Here is a 21850-nt window from a genome sequence, read left to right as displayed (position 1 = left end):
AAATGTTTTATTTTTAATTGATTACAGTTAATTGATAAGAGTAATAGGCCCTTTTCACGTCGTCATGGGCCTATTGTTATACTTCCGTCAACCAATGTAGCTACAACGTGGTTGCTATGCGACACATAACAACTTCCGTATGAGTGATGATTTTTATATTTATCTATTATGCGGTCACAGGTTGTTGCCGCTTGTGAATCAGAACAGAGGAACGGAACTGTCCGTTTTATAATACAAGTCCATTCATAATGGTGAAACCTGCTATTACCTGGTCATACATACTCAAATACTCAAGTGATAGTGATTTAGTAATTTTAATTGTCTTGCAGCCCATGTAATAAAGTTTTAAACTCACTGCTTTTAAGAATTCATTTTTCTTTTTTACTAGAAATTGGAGGATTCACAATTTTTGTAGTGTCAGTTTGAGTCTACCTCTTGACCTATCCCTCCACAGAGCAACTGTCTTCATATCAGACCCAAGCTGGCTTCTTCCCTCTGTCCAGTGATAGTATTTAGGGTTGCTAATAGGTCAAGGATATAATTTCCACACAACCTATGCCATGTGTCCCTGATGGTAATGTTGCTGTAAGGCACTTTGGATTAAAGTGTCCACAAATTGGCTTATGTTACAGTCTGGTAGGGGGCCTAGTGATTAGAGTGACTGCCCCATAACAGAAAGGTCACAGGTTTGATCCCTGTAACAGCCATAAGACACTGAACCCCTAACAGCTCCCTCCAACGGCCATGGAGCAATAAATATAGGTGAAAAGAGGTGGCTACAATGCAAAAATAAGTTGAAAGGTGTCATACTATTCACTTTTCTTATATTTGTTTTCAAATGAAGGGTCACAATAAAAACAGGTCACATGACTGAGTATCACCTTGCTTTATAATACTGCATGCTGATTGGTATATTGTATTTTGATTGACAAAACTATTAACAATGTCTATTATCAACTTATAATACCAAAAAGATCTACAGTATGTGTTGTGTCTTTGTGTGCCCAGTCTTGTTGTAGCCTGTTGCTATTAAAACAGTTTGAATAGATAGTGAAGTACTTTGACCAAAATGCTCACAACCAATCAAATTAAACCTCTATTCATCTTGAATATTGGGCAGATGAAGAGATTTCCCTCTGAGGTACACTAATAGCAAATAGTCAAAATACCATTTCTTGGGTCCCATGCATTCACAAATAATTCTCACACGAAATTGTCAAGATTTATTTTTTCGGTGACGTGGTAACAGCAGCAGCACCCAGCAGGTGTTTCGTTGCACCAACATTCACACTGTTGTTAAGTAGAAAAACAATACAAGGCTATACCAGAGAACAACCCACAGACCATTGCTTTTGAATGAGAAAAGCCAAACAATGAAATACTGCATGACAGTAACTGGTAGTATCTAGTTTGAACATACAGTACAGGTAAGTTGTGCCAAAACTCTACCCTTTAAGTCCTCAGTCTTGACTAAATACATTATAATCCAGCAATTACGAGTTCTTTCGTAGTGAGAAAAATGCACTATTTGTCATGTACAACTGGGAACAATCTGCTTTTGTTCACAGCTGCCACTTTATCTATTCCCCATTTAGACATACTGCAATATTTAACATTTTCATGAATCTTGTGTCTATAACTAGTTTTCTCCTGCATGACCTCTTTGCTTACAATTCTTAGAATCAGACATTCTTAGCCGAAGTGCGCTGAGGAGATGCCGAGTAAAACAATCTTTAACAAAACGGCCATCAAAGCGACACACAGAAAGCAGTTTCCATCCTCACGCTCACAACTTTTATGCCATTAACTAGTCCGTTCAATATTAATAATATGCAATATTTTTTTTTGTATCCAGCAAAGAAACTGAGAAACGACATGCCGAGAAGGCTGATTGATGAATAGTATTTATAGGGAATACTCCCGTCTGTGTCTTCAAAAAGAGAGGCTACCGTATCGTCAATAACAATCTCAGAAGAACGAGAGAATCGGGGGCGCGTAGCAGGACAAACGGAGGTGGAGCGCTGGGCTGGCAGCTGCAGCAGTTAGTCAATGTCCATGTCAGGCTTATTCTCTGCTGTCGGCTGCTCCGTGCCGGCGGGCGCGGTCTTGTCCGGGCTGCAGGGCTGGCCCTCTGTCCCCTCCTGGCCGTTCACTGGCCCGTTCTCGGTCTTCTCCTCCTTGGGAGGCTCCACCTTGGGTTTGGGTTTGGAAACCACTGGGTTGCAGGCTGAGTAAAGCTCCTGGACGGGGGAAAAGAAACTGATGGTTAGAGGCAGGAAACAAAATTAACTTTTTTTCAGAAGGTGTTTTATGTCCCCTTATTCTCATTATTTAGGGGCATTTTGGTCCTATTTAAGGGGAGTTATTGAACTATGAAATAATATGCATTGCATATTGGCAAATAAACACTCAGTTTGTACTATTTTAAATCACTGCTGGAAACTTGCAGCAGGCCTTACAAGAGGATGGTGCCATTTTTCGTCTTCTACCCCGCAACAGTTTTTTGCAATATTGGTCGTTTTTTTGTTAATACAGTGGTTTGTATTTTAAATTAAGCCCATGGTAACCATCTATCAGACCGTTTTCACATTCCTTTAGGACTTTAAAAGGTCATGCAGTGTCTCTCATTACCTTAGTTTTCGCCTGGATCTCTGCGACTCTGACCACAGGCTCCAGAGTGAGGTCCTGCTTGCTCTGCTGGTTCATCTTGCTGTTCATCCAGATCATGGCGTCGTTCACCTGCTTGTCGACCCGGGTCACCTCCAGCTCATCCAGGTGATCGTACTGCTCCTCCTGTTGGGAGAAGCACAGGTGAGGTGTAACATTTAGGTACCGTTCATTCATGAGGCAGATATAAAATGGGAGTGTTTATTTAAGCAACAACCTAACCAAGAACCATCTTAGCTGTTTTTTTATTTTTTTTAAATCATTGCAAAGCCTCAAGTGAGTTATTACTTTTTTTAAAACGGTAGCAACACAATAAAAAAGAGAATGCAAATGTCTTTTATTTTTTTAATCAATAAATCATTTAACAGTAACTGAATGGTATTCTTACGCCATCCTATACAGTTCTAGAACTGGCATGGGAATTGATTTTCGGTTAACACATTTATATTTAAAGTGTGATTCATCCAATCAGAACTGAGGACGATGACCGTCCATTTAATAAATGTATAGTATATTATTACAAGGACAGATACAAATGTAAGGGAAAGCAGGGAACAAATAAGGGAGGCAAGCAACAACTTTTTTTGGGGGGGGAAATATTAGTTAATTTCCATTTTTAATACCCATCCTTGTATATGGCAGGTACACATATACATTACAAACCAGCAACCTTTGTCATACTCTTGACTCTAAATCTAATTATGGAATCAGTCTGATAACTCAACAAAACCAATACCAACTGGCTCACTGTGCTGTGTTACCTTTGTCTTGTACGCTTCGATGATCTTCATGTACATCTGGATCTGTTTGCCGAGCTCGTCGAAAGCTTTTGGTCTCTCCTCGGCTTCCATGAATCTCTCATGAATAGGCTGGCCGAGTTTCTGGAGAAGGGAACAACATTAGGTTTCGTCATTCACTCATCCAACGTGACAAAGAATAGAAGGAAGGAAGGAAGAAAGAAAGTTTTATTCCAAAATTTTCACCATTTGAAAAAAAGACAAACTCTTACAAAATAACTGCTGGTATGAAAATAAAAATATGGAGTATATACAGTATAGCTATTTTAGACCTTTGAAAAATGGTAAAAATAGTTTAGACATTTTAAAGGATGCAGTCATTCTCAGTTTTGAAATTTCAAACCCTACAATTACTTTGCACAGCTGCTTTATTGGAGAGTTTACAGTGGAGAGAGACAGGAAAGATGAGAAAGAGAAAAGGGGATGACATGTCAGATTTGCACCCAGGACGCAGCAGATACATGGTATGCAAGTTAGCGAATTCAACCATCAGGGCACCCCTCCAATTTAAAAAAAAAAAGCCCATACAAAGATAAAGTCCCCGTTCAGACTTTCACTGTCTGATAACAACGCTGGTCACCACAGCGCAGCCTCCAGCAGCGTACAGTATTTCAGCACTTCATGTTGTTATCACTAAGGACCTTTTGGATGGGTGTACCGCTCTGTTTCACTCTGTCACACGTCCCTCTGTAACAACTGTCGGACCGGGTGCTTACCTTCAGCTCGGCCAGTTTGTCGATGTAAACTTGTTTCTGTTGGTCCTCTCCGTCTTCATACAGCCAGTTCTCTGTGTCCTCCAGTTTTAACGAGAACGTGTCTCGGTCCTACAAGTTGTGGAAAAGGTTAGATTAGGTTTGCACATTATGATAGACTTACAGAAAACAGCAATAATAGAAAGTATAAAAAGATGTATGTCTGCAGTTCAGGTTTAAACTCGAAAGGGCTCACCTTACCTAAAACATTATTCCATATTAATAAAAGGAATTGTAGATAACAGGATTAACCGGTGCATACAGTATTCCAAAACAACAGTAATTATGTAAAGCCACCTGATATTTGACAAGGGAGTATTTATATCTATACACAGGGGAGTAGCTTTATATAACATGTCAGATGTTATATAGATCTGTTATAACAGATCTACTGTTTTTCTGTTGAGTGCATTGTGAAGCCTGTGGTTGAGCACCGACTGTATTTCCAGAGTATCTAGCTGCAGGTTTCAGAAAAACAAATACAAGACTTTTTAAGACCTTTTGAATGCTGCCTGGAATTGAATCTAAGATCAATTTCCCACCAAAAAAAAAGAAACAAAACTGGCGAAACCAGCCTATTTCCGATTGAACATAGCTTATGAAAGTTCTGAAACTACAAATGGGCAGCAGGGTCCGAAATCAGCACTCACCAAGCCACAAATGCTGATAAAATTTGTCATTGGTGGATAAATCAATAAGTAACAAATCACCCGCCACACTGGCTGGTAACTCTTTGAGATGATTTTATCTGAATGCCTCAGGAACAGAGAGTCTTTGGTCTTTGCCTGTTCTCAAACTTTGTCCCTGCTGATCACTATACTCTCTCTCTCTGACTATGAGCCAATCAAATCAAATCAAAACAAAACAATGGCTCTGTATCAAACAGGCTCCAGATTAGCTGCCTGTTACGCTGCTCTACACAAACCGGTGGCATTTTAAACAGCTACATGAGAGATAAATACCTATATTCACTTAATTTACCAGCTAGAGTGACTGTAATATAGACTGCAATATGTCTAGTTATTAGTTATGCATACTTTGCAATGCTGATACTCAGATTCACAGACTATATTAGTCAGTCTTATTGTAATAAACTAATAACACAGCAACTTTCTACTGAGAGTATCTGTTTTGAGTCTGTTAATGTGTGTGTTATACTGCCACCTAGAGGATTCAAGTGCAATCTCTACTCACAGCTTCACTGACAAACTTCTCCAGGACGCCGTGCAGCTTGTCCCTCATGTCGTACACGTACTCCTCCACGTTGTTCTTCGCGTCGTTCCTCTCCTTCTCCAGCTTGTCCTGCATGATCATCTTACCCTGCAAGAGACACAAGGCGTGACATATTTAGTCAACAGAACTGATGCATTATACATTCATTTCAAAACCACTTCAAGATGGAGCAAGACAGAACATAACATATGCCATTTGGTAGACGCGTTTATCCAAAGCATCTTATTTGGGGCTAGAATATAAGATCCTTTGTAAGAACATAGTCTCACATTATGTCCACACTTTAGCTGAAAAAAAAGGAGCAAACCCTATATCTGGGTTTAGGATTCATTCATTCAACACTACACACTAATTAAAAAAACGCTTTTGTTTTTTTTTTCAAAATCTCGGCCAAAAAATCCCTAATTAATTTTATCGTCATGTTGTGATATCAACACATATGCTTGTGAAGATCATGGGTAGAAAAGCAAAGAAGTACTATGAGGAAAAAAAAACATCCAGTCCGCCTACATAGTACATCTTAAAATAACAATGAGAAAAAAAAACACTCATGAACAAGAATGAGGTCCACATTGTAATTCTAAGTGGTTTTAGGTCATTACCTCAGTACAATAAAAAATTTTTAAAAAAAAATTGGATTACATCATCTCTCAATGTTGAAAAATTACATTTGATCAATGGTGGGATATAAAGCAGGGTGATTTATAAAAGCAATAAAGGATTCAATTAAAAGAACCATTTATTCCATGAAGCTTTAAAGCAAGAGAATCAAATCTATGAGGGAATGTAATGAACACTTTTTGGTTTTCACACCAGGCACATCTTCAGTCACTGAATGTAATATCAGATTAAAGCACAGCTATTATGCTTCTCTATACCCAAAGCTTAAGGAACCATAAATTATGAGACTGATAGTCATTCCTAGTTGTTTTAATTAAAAAACGATACCAGATTAAACCAGGACCACTGTGCCTCTCTAACACAACGCTCAGACAGATATTTGTGTGTGCCTGCTACTCATTCCTAGCGGTTTTTAGAGCATTACCTCATTCTCCACAAACAAATTTAGCATTTCATTGGCCAGCTGCCAGTGCAGATTGTTCTCTATGGGCAGCTCCACCGTCTTCGTTTTCACTTTGGGCTTCTTTGCCTGCGGGGGCTGGTCCGTCTTCTTCTCCTGCTTGCCGTCCTCTGTCGTTGTCTGAGGAGGGGGATGGAAATCGTTTTAGCCTGTGCTCATACCGCTGCTGTTGTGGAAAAACACCTTGCATCTTTGGTGACTGAAATGTTTTACACGTCCCTTTATAAGTAGATCAATCCCAGGAGACACGAAACCCAGGAAATAAAATAAGAAAAAACATACAATGTCTGTCAATCTAAAAAACGGGGCTGTTTTTTAACTTTAGGAAGGCTTTGATTACACTCAAGGGTAAAAGAACCACAGACTCACTCATTCCCACAGCAATTACATTGTTTAATTTGCACATGAAATCATCTGGCATCTAATGCCTGTTTAATAACCTTGCATTCTGCACCGATTAGAGACTCTTCACTGCATTATATCCAGCTGTTCACTCCATGTCTGGTCTAATCAACCGATGTTTCTCTGTATCGTTATGATTTGTCGTGTGTGTTATGTGCTTCTACATTATGTGCTTTTATTGTGCATCTAGTGATACTGATTTTTTGTATCATATTTCATTTTGTGGTTTGATTGTAAATCTTGTCGGTAAAAATTCCCTTATGGACCCATAAAGCTTTGAACTGAACTGATCTCACAGCAGCAATATACTGACTTCAAACTGGATTTGTGAGGCACACTGTAGTAGAAGGTTGTGAACTTTTGTGTGGGAGTCACTGATTGATTCTGTCATGCATTCATCATCTTGTGAATAATATAAACTGAGCGTACACTCTCAAAAGCTTTTATTATGCTTTTAGATACAAAGAGAGATTTATGTGAATTCATCCTTAAGTAGCTGTGTGCCAAAATGTAAAATGGTTGCTTCTCTCTCTGAATGTTGATTGGTAGTTAGTGTTAAGAGCTTCGCTGAAACCTTTTGCTGATATGTGATCAGAAACTCATCAGAATCTTCCAACAGAAATGAATGGGAGAAACCTTGAGAAAAACTGACCTGAAAGTAATACTGAAATAACAAATCCCTAATACGTTTATCTACATATCTTCCATTATGTGCAGATGAAAATGTAAACCAATGGCATCTCTCACTGAATACTGATTAGCCGGTGTTAAATATTATGCTGGTGCAAACGTTTGTATACTGAATGCATTTAATCGGTTACCTCCATCTCCTCAGTCTCTGGCTTTTTGTCTCCGTTGTCGCCGCTCTGGGATTTCTGATCCTCCTGGTCCACCTGCATTTTGTTCTGACAGAGGGAAACAAAAGAAAAGAGACACATCCACATGATATTAACATAAAATTGGTATTTGGTGGTCAGTTTTATCCAAAGCTATAGATATATCATATAGATATAGATATTTTCAGCATGGGAGTCAAACCCCTGGCAGACGTAGTGCCATTCCCCCTGAGAAAAAACAGATAACTATTCATCATGTACTGTCACGGACCTAAAATAATACCTCTGTTTTTGTAAGTTTGTGCAAATCGTCTAAGTTGCCCCTCTCCTATATATTATTCCTGGTTTGTCTGCACACAGTCAGCGGAGTTGGAGATACCAGGGATTGTCTTCCCTCTTTCAGAAGAAGCCATTTGCTGGCATTCATTTTTGCACAGCATGAAAAACAACTTCCACAGACTTCAAAATTGCCCAAGCAAGAGAATCCATCACAGTAAACATGAAACCTTAATTGGGTTTAGTGAAAACCAAATTGCTGCTTACTGTTAATCACCTGACACCCACAGGAAGAAAAGGAAGACTACACCATGAAATACTACCTAGAAAACATGTCGCCTTGCAACTTTATTGTCACATCTGTGTCTTCTTAATTGGGGCGTCTTTGTTAGGTGGGACAGCAGTTAATTTCAAACTAGGTTTGACACTGTAAGGTTTGTATTTTAAAAACAACGAAAAAAACAAGTAAATGTTAAAATATCCAATTAGATACAGCATACATTGCAGAGTAATTAGGGAAATGGAAAACTAGACGTAGACAGCAATAAAAGGACTATAACTCTAAATGACACCAGTATTCTCCTTTAATATATTCTGTGATACCTGCAAGTATTTCTGTAGTATGTCCTGTGCTGCGCAGGGTGCGCACATGGCACTTTTATATACGTATAAGTATTTTAAAACAGACCTACATCTTTACTTTCCAAGTCCCTCAGGCTATTTCCTGATTAAACTCTAACTGGTGTGGTGCAGTCAGCGGTTCAAACTCATGGCGTTCACAAATTCAGCCAGAAGTAATTAAGCATTACTTTGAAAAAGGAGGAGAAGGAGGAGGAGGAGGAGGAGGAGGAGGAGGAGAAGGGAAGACGTGCTTTATGAATACAAACACAGTCCAACAGTTGGCTCTGCAGCACAGATGGTGGCAAATAAACCAAAATAAAATGCCAAACAAGTTACAAAGAGGCATCAGAGAGAAACACATCCATCCCCTTGAAGCTGTTTTAAGCCTGTTAAGGCAAGACGTCTAAATTCCTTACTGGTGACATGACTAATTTTACCATTAAAACCTAGGTGTGGCCAAACCTCTTCTCTGTGTGAAAGGGATCTCTGTGCTGAAAGACAAAGCAAACAACATGCAACAAGCAAGGAGTCTCTCTCTCTCTCTCTCTCCCTCTCTCTCTCACTCCCTCTCTCACACACACACACACCTCTTTTCACCACATCCTTATCCTCTCACACCCACTACACACCTCTTCCTCCTTCCCCGTCTGGTCCGTCTCCATCGGCTCCTCCCCCTCGGCCAGTTTGAGGACCTCGACTAGCGAGGCGCTGGACACGCTGAACACCCCGTGAACGTTGACCCGTACCTTCACCTTGACCTTTGAACTCTCCCCAGACGCCTGGGCGACCACGTTCTGGATCATGAACTGGCCTGTGGGGCGGAGGAAAGGGTCAGAGGTTAGAATAGGTGAGCGGAGGATATCTACGAGGAAAGGTGCGGAGGTCTAGTACACGAGAATTAAAATGACGCTGCAGTGAGGGGCCGAGGTTAGTGATATAGCAACACCTTACAGTGAAAAGACTAAAGGCTAGAAGTGCAAAAACCAGACCAACAACTATAAAAAAATAGGCAAAATTTTCCATAAAATTAATAATCTGTCTTTATTCAGTTGTCATTATGAACATGTGTTGGCTATACTAAATTCAGTGTATAAGACATTATTGCGAGTCAGTTTTTTATTCAAATTCTTATGCTGTATATAGGTATATACACACTTGAGTCTGCCATTATTGTGATTGCATAAGAAAAAGGAAGAAAGTACAAGTTGCATGCTGGAAGGATCACATGCCTCGGGGTTTATAATTAACTAGGTGCCAACACGCAACACTAGGAGCCTACAAATATCGCTAAGAAGATATATATATCAAATGTATCATATTTTAACTGTCTATGAGAGCTGTTGTTGGTTATAGAATGCAAACTTGAGACTTTTCTTTCCTAGACTATAGATTAATAAACTCCTTTAACTCCTACTCCTTAAACTACTTTTCCATTTTAACTTCTTTTTCAGCTTTTCCATAATGATGTTGCCTATTGTACAAAAAAAAAAAAAAATTCTTCCATTTCAATGGTTGTAGGCTTCCCTACACAGTTCTGCTAGTTCTCTCTCTGCACGGTCTGTCAGCTTTACTAATGTCCAGCTGTACTTATCATTACCCACTTATCTTTTTCTACAAAGGTAAATAGTTTATTTAGTGAGTCTGGACTAGCGGTACCTATGGTGGGGCTGGGGTGGGGCAGATCTTTGGGGTTGTTGTAGTAAGCTTCGAGGGAGAAAGCCTCTCTCCGGTAGAAGGTCAACACTTTGGAGAAGGGGGCTGCATGGTTCTTTGGGAAAACCTCACAATCACTGTAAAAAAGGAGGAGAAAAGACTGTAAGTCAATGCGGACTCAGCGTCAAGCAATTCACACTAAACCCCACTACATGAGAAAATAAAGGTTACAGAGACAGGATGTGGCTGCAACCTAAATCGGGGTTCTATGGTGACAGTGACATTTGGAGCTTATGTGCTCCAAATTCGAGAAAAAAAAATAAAAATACAAATAAAATGTAGGGAAAACAGATTTTAGAGCATGGGAAAGAAAACAGTTGTCCCTACTCAAAAAGGTTTCAAAAATCCATTTAATTCCACCTGGAATTGAATTTAAGGCCAATTTAAAAACCAAAACACATTTCTGATTGAACATAGCTAATGAAAGTTCTAAAACTATAAATGGCCACTATAACAAAGAGGAGAATAATTAAGTGTTTAGTAAAGCAGGTATGATGGTGAAAAAATGTTTTGTATAATGTACTACTAACTCCATTCTGTATTAATCTAGTAGGGCGGACATACAGCACAAAGAAACCTGTCACTACATGGTGAAAAGAATAAAAACTGACCTAATAACGGTATTTAATACATTTTAATACTTTTTTATGCCTTAAATGTAGATACTTTAAGGCTTTTTCAGACTTTTTAAACAATCCGCAGATACCCTGCTACCTTGAATCTAAAGTTCCACATGTACCCTGTTTTCAGGCCTCTAGGTAGCAGTGTTATTTTTATTTTTAGGAGTATATGTCTATCTACACTTACATAACTAATGTATAGCAGCATATTAGCTTTGCAGACGCCTGTAAAGCCTCTGTTATTATTCTAATCAGGGGGAAAATGCTGTTCCCTGTTTTCCCTGTGAGATCCCACCATTAACTAAAACACAATGCTACTGCATTTCCTTATTAGGTCTCCTCAGGTGACATTGACAAGAGATCGTACCTCAGTCCCTCCTCTGCTGCCGAATTCCATTTTAGGGAGATGGGGTAGGGGACAACATCTGTAATGGAGAACTCTCTGACTTTGAAGGCCGGCGACAGGATAGCACACTGAGGAGGGGAGAGAGGAGAGGAGAGGAGGGGAGAGGAGAGGAGAGGAAAGGAGAGGAGGGGAGAGGAGGGGAGAGGAGAGGAGAGGAGGGGAGAGGAGGGGAGAGGAGAGGGGAGGAGAGCAGAGGAGAAATTAAGTAAAACAGTTTCAAACGGTTCAACACAAATCACTGGATTGAGCAACTTTTTCATGAGCCTTATCCCTAAATAACTGCATTCAACAACACTTAAGTTCTGTCCCTAAAACACACAAAGAAGATACCCAGATGTTTGTGTATGTATGTGTGTGTGTGTGTGTGTCCTCTTCCTACTGTATAAACACAACTGCCAGTAAGTGGGTCTGCTGTGTGAGTCCTTATTAGGACCAAATGGTCAGCTGTACCTGCAGAGCGCAGCCTCGGGCCACGGCCTCGTCTGCGTTCAGAGTGGTGCTCAGCTCCTTGCCGAAGAATTTGCTGATTCGCTCTTTGATGGCGGGGATTCTGGAGGCCCCGCCCACGATCTCCACCGCGTAGACGTCTTCCTTCTTCAGCTCTGGACACAGGAAACAGGAAATAGAAGGAGCAAGGGTTAGAGGGCTGATACAACGTAGGCCTACAATTTTTTTTTGTATTTCAAGTGAAAAGGTCACAGCTTTGCTTTCAAAATGCTCTCGGATCAGAAACGCCATTGACGCTGAAACGGCGATGTGTTCAAATTGTTCAGTGTTGATGGGATATTAGATCTGATCTTAGATCTGACACAGATCAGAGAATGAGGGCGCCTCATGTGTGTTGTTGATGTTGATGTTGTGTTTTTCATATGTGTTGTTTTTAAAATGATGGCCTCTTGGAAGATTAGCCCTTGGGCTAAAAGAGATCCAAATAAAATCAAAAATCAAATAATGTGTGACTGTGTAAAACCCAACATCTAGCATCTTTTCACTCCTCCAAATTAAATGCACTATTCAAATGTATTTCATCAAGAAAATTACAACCAGTACAACCAGACTAGTGACTGCTAATAATGGACAAGCAAGAGTAAGCAAGAGCAAGGAGAGGTAGGAAGCAAGGAATGAAGGGAAGAAAGGTAAGGAAGGAAGGTAAGGAAGGAAGGCATGCTTCCAGTGCCCAGAGGGGAGGGCTGTCTCAGCAAAGCACATGACTGGACTGGACTCTGTGTGCGTGTGTGTGTGTGTGTGTGTGTGTGTGTGTGTGTGTGCGTGTGTGTGTGTGTGTGTGAGTGTGTGTGCGTGTAAGCATGTGACTACAGGGATACTCCAGTTGCTATTAAAGCTTTATGTACTCACTGGCTTGTTCCATGACACTGCGCAGGGGACCCTCCACTTTGGCCAGCAGCCCCGCACTCATCTCTTCAAAATGACCTCTGGGGATACATGGTCATAGATTATTAATAGACCCACACACACACACATACACACACACAGGGCGAGAGATAGGCACATAGATACTTAGTGCTTACACCATTGCTCAGAGCTTAATTCGTTCAAAGAATCTTTTAGTCTGTGCCCAACCCTAGATAGTGCTTTCTGCAAACACAGACATTTGGCTTTCAACTGAAGACCATTTCAAAGGTGCAATAGGTAATAGTTTTACTGCCCCATAGCACAAAATGGGGCATTATATATATATATATATATATATATATATATATATATATATATATATATATATATATATATATATATATATATATATATATTGATAAGATTGTTGCTCAATACCAATGACTCAACACTTGCTTCTGGTTTTCAAAATTCGCTTTCCGGCCCATACTGTCTGTTTTGGCTTGAGAACAATGCGTGCTGATGTCGCTCGCTCGCTCGTAACACCGTCCTCCATGTTTGAGCAGCTGAAAATGCGAGTAGGTGCGGGGGTTTGTTTCCAAAACACAGAGTACTGGCCGGAGAGTGAGTTGTGAACGCTAGAAATCTCAGCACCTGGCAAAGTAGTCATTGAGTCACTGGTACTGATCAAGAAACTACCAAACCCCTGCAGGTATCTTATGGTCATTTTGTGCTATGGGACAGTAAAATATTACTTGTTGCACCTTTAAAGGATAACACCAGCGTAGTTTTTTTTTTTTTCCTATTGTCATTAATGACCATGAAAAGTCTAAACTCACCAATACATTTGCCACAGTCAGTAGCTATTACTGTCTGTTCTACTGCAGGTTTGTCCGACCTCCCAGAAGTCAAAAATATACTAAAAACAGTTCAGAGACATACTGCTGCCTTGACGAGCATAATCCATCATTTCAAACAACACTGTGTTTTGCATTTTTTCCTAACATGACTTTATAAGGCCACAGATGTTGCAGTTGCCATCGTAGCAAAAGTGGTTACATTCTGCCAGAAGTGAATGTGAAAAGATCATTTTGTGTATTTGCCTCCCCACTCTTCCTTAAGTTGGAGAGTTGCACAGTAATGGAAAAGGTGAAAAAAAATCCTCATTAAGTGATAATTGATGTGTGATAAAGTCATGTTAGGAACAACTGCAATACACACGCGGTTCACAATGATGCACTGCATTCGTCAAGGCAGCAGTATGTCTCTGTGAACTGGTTTTAATGTGTTTTTGAAAACAACGAGAGCTTATGACTTCTGGGAGGTCGGGCAAACCTGCAGTAAAACAGACAGCAGTAGCTTCTGACTGGCAAATAGTGGGTTTATACTTTTCATGGGCAATAATGGTGATAGGAAAAAAAAGTAAAATTACACTGGTGTAATCTAAAATGGTCATGATCCAAGGGACTACGGCATAAAAAAAAAAAAGGGACTTAAAATCTAGAACAATCACACAATATTACCGTTATACTTGCAGGGTAGAGGAGGACAGAATACGATAAGTAAAATAAATCAACAGTCAACTGACACCCAGTAATACAAACTCTATTTTACTACTTCTAATAACATTCTTAGAGTAGTCCACAAAACATCCCAATAAAAGGAGTAAATGCTGCACATCCATCAATTAAGAATGAAAAGGACAAATTACTCACTGCATTAGTTTACTGAAGGGCACACAGCCATCACATAAACGCTAAAGTGTTTCAGCTCTTAAGCCTTTATTTGTCATCATTATGAAATTCAGCACTCCACTTATTTTTTTAATATCTATTACTAGTACTGTTCTCAGTTTAGTTTAGTGTATTTGCACATGTTAAAAAAACAAAAAAAAAAACACATTAAGAGAACTACCACAGAAAGAAAGAGAAAGAAATGCACATGTGCAGGTGAGGTAAAAAGCCCAAGATGAGCTTATATCAAAACCTCACCACGGTTATACTAATTAAGTTACAATCACTGAAAATTCATTTGAAGTAGTTACAATAATGAAAGTACAATTACTGAAATGTTGTCAAATGTCACATCGAACGGCACTAACCTGTTGAGTTTAGCAGAGACGTCGATGTCGTTCATGAAGCACTCGATGTTGAGAGGCAGGTCGGAGGAGTTGGCGCTCATCAGCTTCTTGAGCTTCTCACACTCTTGGTAGAGCCGCACCAGCGCCCGGGGCTTCGTCTTCACGTCCAGCTTGTACTTCTTACCAAACTCCTCACAGAAGTGGTTCACCAGGATCTCGTCAAAGTCCTTCCCGCCGAGCTCAGAATCAAACGCCGTAGCCAGGACCTGATGGTAGGGAGGGGGTGGAAGAATTGTTAAGTGGTGGGAAATTATCACACTACCAAAACAACTGAGGATGAGAGGTTTCTTATGCAAGATACGGATCCGTTTTATTCCAAAGTACAAAAAGTGTAAGGTGCAAAGTGCAGTGAACAATTCAGTCAGCAGATTATCTTCATTGCATTCAATGCAGTGAAAATTGGTAAAAGAAATGACCGTGTCCCGTTGACACTTCACCAATGGTTGGAAAAAAATACATGCCTAATACACAATTACATAATGTGTATAGTCTGTGAGTTAAACACTTCTTCCTGATTTAACGATTGTTCAACTCTTAGTTTTCCCTCCTACAATACATTTCAGCATAATAGCCTGAAAAGAGTGAATGAAAATCATTGCTAGGTACTGCCTTTTGTTTTTAGGAATCACAAAACAAACAGACTGAGAATTGCTAACTTACGCTGCATCATCATAACCTATCCTGAACTTAGAGTTGCAGAACCAAGAAATGGGGGAAAAAAGCCTGAGATTCATAACTCACCTTGAGCTTTCCCTTGTTGAAGGCACACACTGACACCTGGTAGCCGGAGTGGCCCAGGTCCACAAACACCACTGTCCTGGGCTTCTCCTCGGGGGCGGGCAGGTCCTGCTTGTAGATGCCGTATGCCAGGGTCACTGCAAAAAACACAGGCGTGCTCTGGTTTTAGTGCGTGCTCACCGCTATATCGGTGTGCTAGTCTACGCTCGATGTTTCAATTCAACTGTATCTGTTCTCCAAAATAATCAGAAAACGGTCACTGCAAGGCTACAAATACATTCAAATAAAATGTAGGCCTAGACGCTTTATGACAGGGAATCAGTTACACTGTATAAGATGGGAAAGGGCTGAAGAATCTAAAGCATAATCAGAGTTTTAGCGTGTATGCGAAAATATTCTGCAACACCGCTGTGACATATTTACACAGATTTACAACTATAGCTTGTTCTCGCCCATAACCTACAGACTAAATTTTGACATGTATTTAGTTAGCATTCAACAACTCAAGGGGTCTCCAAGCATTGTTTGTAATTGTCCAGGGTGGCCAAACAGACTGATAAGGGAGAACTTGTTGAAAAATGATTCAAACGTTGTCTATCCAGCCCAGTGTACACTGTGTTACCATTTACCTGCAGTGGTCTCATTCATGAGTCGTAGAGTGTTGAGGCCTGCGATCTGAGCTGCATCTATGACAGACCTCCTCTCTGCGTCAGTGAAGTAGCTGGGAACCTGGGAGGGGGGAAAAAAACAACAGACCGTTTACACAACACATCGGTGAGTCTCAATGAGTGGAGACTGGCACCAACAATCCCAGGGTGAGGGGTTTGACTCCCACTGGGGCCACACATAAGAAAATATATACACATATTAATGATGCTGTAAGGCACTTTGGATGATGTGAAGTCTCCACCAAATATCATATGCTATGTTTAAGATCTCAGCCACAAGGTACCAATGATTTTTATGTATTTAAAGTTCACTAAGGAAACATGTTGCCTATAATAGCCAATGAACAAACACTCAAAGATCTCCAGAAGCCAAAACATAACCTTATTTCTTAAGTGAATGATCTCTTTGACTGCTATCAGTGCGTGAATTGGCTGCCTCACAAGATGTCTGGACAACGTTACCGTGTTAGTTACTTGGAGAGCCAAAACAAAACATCTCCTTGTACAAAAGCTCAACAGCTAAATTTAGCTATTGGCCACAGTAATAATAACATGTTATCCAAGAGACATCTCTAGGGCTGATGCAAACTGTAGATTTGGGCCCAGCCAAAGTAGCAGCCTATCTCTGTGAGATCTGTGACATTGCATAACAGATGCCACTTGGTGAATTCATTTACCGAGCGCCGGAAAAACACACACATTACAGTCATAACCAGGTGCCAGACAGAATATGAAACTTCTGACGAAAAACACACAGCTCAAAATGTCACATATATAGGCGACAACAAATGTACACACCTTGGGGAAAGCTTTCAAGTGTGCGGACTCTACTTTTGTTCCGTGAATTCTGTTACCAAAATCGCCTGAAAATGCCAGTGAACTATATAAGTAGCTGTCACACCAGCGGGATGTTAATGTCATGTTCTTTTCATTGAACTACAGAACAGCTTCATGGGCGTAAAGCGATGTTACGGTGAGTCACAGGTCTCTCGAAGATTAGTCATAGCAACTCCACATCTTTAAAACAAAGTGTCTGCAGGGTCCCGCCAGGTAAATTCATTTTAATGCCAGTTAGAGTAAGATTCAAGGCAAATGTCACCACAAAAAATTGTTCCTCCAAAAGAAAGAAAGAAATTAGATCTGTGTGACCAGAAGGGTTCTCGTGAGAAAGGTAGTGAACTGACAAAACAAAGCATTTTCAAGTTTAAGACAATAAGACTTAAGGCTATATTCAACTGTAATTACAACTGTTTTTTTGGATAGCTCAATTTAAGACATTTTAAGACTTTTTTATGGACTTGCAGACGCCCTGCTAAAGCCTGCAGGCCGGTGCTGCCGTCTGTGGAAATGCTTACAGAGATGACACAGTCTGCCACTGGTTTCTTCAGTGCACTCTCAGCAGTCTCCTTCAGTTTGGTCAGCAGCATGGCGGTGACCTGCTCGATGCTGAACACTTTCTCCTCCTCCATGTACATCACCTAATGTTGAGAAGAAATGAGGAAGATGACTATTCCTGAGACCAATGGCTATCCTGTTGAAGCAAAAAACAAGCTAATGGCATTAGGAATGTGTAGTATTTGCATGTATAACAGGACATGCATGTTAAGACTTAGAAATGAGCACATTCTTGCATCAGCAATGACAATTGCTATCACAGTTAATGAGTCTTTCAGAGAGTATTCACATTGTATGCAAGTCCATTTGTTCCCTGAGTAACTGAGAAAAACATCCACAGTTGTCACCTGTCACCAATTTTCTGGCTAAGAAAAGTTGGGCACAGCTTGGCGTGTGAGCATCATCGCTCATCAGAAGCCAGTCATGTGTAAATGTGGACAAAGCTGACCCTTGCTAACTGATGGCACTAGAAGTCATTACATTTTACATTATCTATAGAAGGCATTTAGCTAAGTGCAAGGGTCAGAGCCATACTACCCTGACAATATTTCTGACCTTAGAATGATCATGTAAGAGAAAAGAGCTGAGAGGTAAAAGAGATTTTTTTAGGATAAGAGCATATTGGAGCGAAGATACAGGAGAAGGGAGAGCGTGATGTGAGGCACTTCTTGTTGCACACCAGGAGAGAGTCGGACAAGCAACATAGTCAGGAATAAGCCTTTATGTTTTCTACGCTCCATATCTGTTAAATTACTTATGGGTCTCCCTTTTTATTTCCGATTGGCCTAGTTCAGCGTGCCTGCAATAAATTGAACACAGCATCCTAGTCGTTCAGCGGGCTAAAGCAAGTGCATTTTTGGCATTTGGGGTAGGAACTGAGCTCGCAATTCATGCCACAAATGATCCCTAAATAATTTTTTAAAGTGCCACTGTTGATCGTACTTTAATGCCGGTGGATCCAGAAGGCATCTGTGCCAGGTCGTACACCAGGCTGGACTGGGTTGACTGGATGTAGGGGTCGGAGAACGCCCTGCCATGGAAACGCTTGAAGCCCTGCACCGTGTTCTTACAGTTGGTCACCACCTGGACAGGAGCGAGGGAAGGAGAGGAGAAAAGAAAAAAGGAGGAGGTAAAGTCACAACACTGGACGTTCTGCATTTAATTACCAAGAAGAATATGAGGAAGGTGACAGGGTGGCTGAATGATTTTACCTGGCTTTTTGCCGCTGCTCCTATAGATCGATTTCGTGGTCCAAACGATACAAACGATCTGGAAGACACCAAAACAAAATGTTACGCTACAACCTGACGTGCTATTCCTCGTGAAGAGTTTTGAGATCTAAAGTAAGCTCATATCGTCATCCATCTATTTGTGAATACACCCCAACTCAAGATAGATTTACATGCCAGTTAAGCTATTAATTAGGCCTACGCGAGACACCATTTCAGAGCCCAACCCACCTGAAACCAGACAGACAGTATTCAAGTGCTTGGCAATGTCTGCAATAATAACACCAGCGCTTTGTTCCCAAACGAGACATCCGGCATCTGAGTAAGTGTCCCCTTTAATTGTTTGTATAAAAGTAAAACTCAGTGTGGATTACTAAGCTTTTAGCTATCATAAGAACTTTGCTTAAAAGCTGTAGCACTTTTAAAAGTGAAATATTTATGAATGAATCTCAAATAACTATTTTTTCCAAGATGAATCACAGCATTTTTCAAAGAAACCCTTGTCAAACACAGTCTCTTGTATAAAACCAAAATAGTGGGCGCAGGCCACTTAGTATTTCACATAGTATTGTATATACACGGTCTGAAGTGCTGTGCTCAAACCACGTGTATCCCAATGGGTTGCGGTCTAAACACTGCCTGTCATCATCATCCCTACCAAACACAGATGTCAGAGCTACAGTCGCTGTCAACACATGTGTGCAGTTGCTGATGTCAAAGACGGGTCAATCCTACAAGTCTCTGTGGAAACTTACGACAGTTGCTGGTCAACATCTAAGCCTGAAAACAGAGCAGTAGGATTTTGGCTATGATGTGGTATTTTTTTAATAATCTGAGGGAAAGAACACAGGAATGAAAGAATGATAGAATATAAGCAGGGATAAAAGAACTAATAGCAAGGGGGGGGTAAAGAAAGCAAGACCTTGTGTGGCATGGACATCCTGTTTTCCAAAAAGCTGATGAAGAAATACATCACTTTGAAAGAATACTTAAGAAAACTTTATGACAAGTAGGTCTATTCTTGAGCTCATCAACAATCCAAGCTGAATGTCTCTTTTAAGTAATAGCACAAGCAGAAATGTCAACAACTTGCAAATTATGCCAAAAGGCCACCTCAAATTCATGAAGTTGTATTGAATTAGATAAGTCACAGGACTTAAAAGCATGGGTGTGAATGTCAGTGAGCGTGTTGAGCAATGGAGGTGAACTTGACAGTGAATGAAAACGACTGTCACGCTCTAACGGTTGAAAATACAATCAACACATCTTTCAAATTGCATGCACACCAGCGATTATCTACTCTTTTACGCACTGCAAAATTGCTAGAATATTCCAACTAGTTATTGGCTGATGTCGTCATAACGCAAGACGCACGTTTCGCAACGCGGGGCGTACCGGTTGGTCGGCGCTCTCGCCTTTAGAGATATGCAACATAATGTAGAAAGGGAAGCGCCGCCCGCTCGTGTTTTACTGGGCAACTAAACGTGCAAGCCGAAACACGGACAGTACAGTAATTTAACGGTGAGCTTAGCTAACTGGCTTTCTAAAGACTTCTTGATGAATAATAATGTATGAAGACAAGAAAATAAATTCTGGATTGTCCCGCGTTCGGTGTCAAACGTTATCACTGTAACTGATTTACCCACCCAGAAAGGCAGATTATGGAACAAAATTGGACACAAGCTTAGGTAGTGGCTAACATTAGCTCGTCCCTAAAGCTGTATTCACGTGCATTATCCTCACAGCAGCGGCACACACAGGCGCTATCGGCGCTAGCAAGCACACAAACATGAGAAACTGTCATTATCAGAGGCCAGATTTATTCTTCCCGAATGAATTATAAATCCAAGATAGATTAACTATGTTTTACTTACGGTGTACACCGGTCGCTGTACTCGTTAGCGACGGTCTCAATCCCTCCGGCTCGGGCTACAGCCACATAGCAGCTTTGAAAGCCCAAGTCAAATCCCACCACTGACATCTTTCGCAATACTACCGTATTCTATCTACAGGATGGTTTAGAAAAATAAAACAAACGTATGGCTACAGTCTTAAAAGGCTGTATAAGTCTGCGGACTAACTGAAACCGGTTATGTTATCTTAGGTCGGTCTACTTCTATTCATAATCCACGGCACTGGCTGTTGACCGGTATCTGGTCTGGGCTGGCAGGCTTCAGCAGCAAGGTGGTCTGCTGAATTCTCACCGCCTCTCCCAGGAAGCATCGCGAGATTTACACGGTTCTAGATAACTCTGGACCTTTCCATAACCATGTGGAGAGTGTTCTCCAATAGTCGAGGTGTTTTGGGGAAGAGTTATGACCATTTATATCTCATGTACTCAGGGTTACGGTGTAAACAAATCAAAACATTCACGATTGATTGATTGATGATGCCGGGATCAACGCCACGTGGGAAAGATATTAAAAAATAAAATTTAAAAAACTGAGGGTGTCAGCGGTCATGTGCTGTATGTGAGTGTTATGTCACATTTTACAATCCTACCACATTTTAAAGTGAGTCAGGGAACCACTCCTAGACATTATAAGTTATTATATTATTAGTACATTATTAGTTGTTAATATAGTTACTGTCGATATAATAAAGAGTATTATAATTCAGGTAAGCAGGAAGTACAACTGTGGGTTAAGGAAGTCATCACATTTTGACATCATCAAATGACTGGCACCATGCAGAGTACATGCACAGCGACAATTAACATTTGAATTTATTTAGCTAGATTTTCAAAAAATCCTTTCATTTTTACTAACAGCTTCAAATTATCCCTAGTTAAGGCATCACAATTAACTGGACATTGCTCTCCTCCAGTTGCAATTAAATGAAAAATAACTTGAGCTGTCAAGTGATGTACCATAAGATATCCAGGGACATGACACAGACCACATACTTCACAAAAGATAAATTA

General features: G+C 40.5%; 1 protein-coding gene across 1 annotated transcript; it reads right to left on the bottom strand.

The window, feature by feature from the left end:
- Positions 1-1210: 1210 nt before the first annotated feature.
- Positions 1211-21096, bottom strand: hspa4a (heat shock protein 4a). Its single transcript, XM_071914553.2, has 19 exons — positions 20802-21096; positions 18910-18967; positions 18641-18781; positions 17659-17781; positions 16265-16364; positions 15639-15772; positions 14859-15103; positions 12761-12837; positions 11855-12006; positions 11366-11472; positions 10322-10455; positions 9295-9476; positions 7754-7837; positions 6495-6650; positions 5411-5536; positions 4181-4288; positions 3429-3548; positions 2632-2793; positions 1211-2240 (listed from the first exon to the last, which is right to left on the bottom strand). The coding sequence occupies exons 1-19, from the start codon at positions 20906-20908 to the stop codon at positions 2043-2045; spliced, it is 2514 nt and encodes an 837-aa protein (XP_071770654.2). The 5' UTR covers positions 20909-21096; the 3' UTR covers positions 1211-2042.
- Positions 21097-21850: the final 754 nt, after the last annotated feature.

Source organism: Centroberyx gerrardi, chromosome 11 (genome assembly GCF_048128805.1).
Source record: "Centroberyx gerrardi isolate f3 chromosome 11, fCenGer3.hap1.cur.20231027, whole genome shotgun sequence".
NCBI classification, from domain to species: Eukaryota; Metazoa; Chordata; class Actinopteri; order Beryciformes; family Berycidae; genus Centroberyx; species Centroberyx gerrardi.
The sequence above is the reverse complement of the archived record's forward strand: the minus strand, read 5'-3'. Positions and strand labels throughout refer to the sequence as shown.

What these genes read in the sequence shown, in the direction of transcription:
- hspa4a (XM_071914553.2), bottom strand. Translation starts at nt 20,908, where the DNA reads ATGTCAGTGGTGGGATTTGACTTGGGCTTTCAAAGCTGCTATGTGGCT. An exon ending in CATGAATGAGACCACTGCAG is followed by an intron (nt 15,773 to 16,264) that starts GTAAATGGTAAC and finishes TGTTTTTTGCAG; the next exon opens with TGACCCTGGCATACGGCATC. An exon ending in CAGAGACTGAGGAGATGGAG is followed by an intron (nt 6,651 to 7,753) that starts GTAACCGATTAA and finishes CCCCCTCCTCAG; the next exon opens with ACAACGACAGAGGACGGCAA.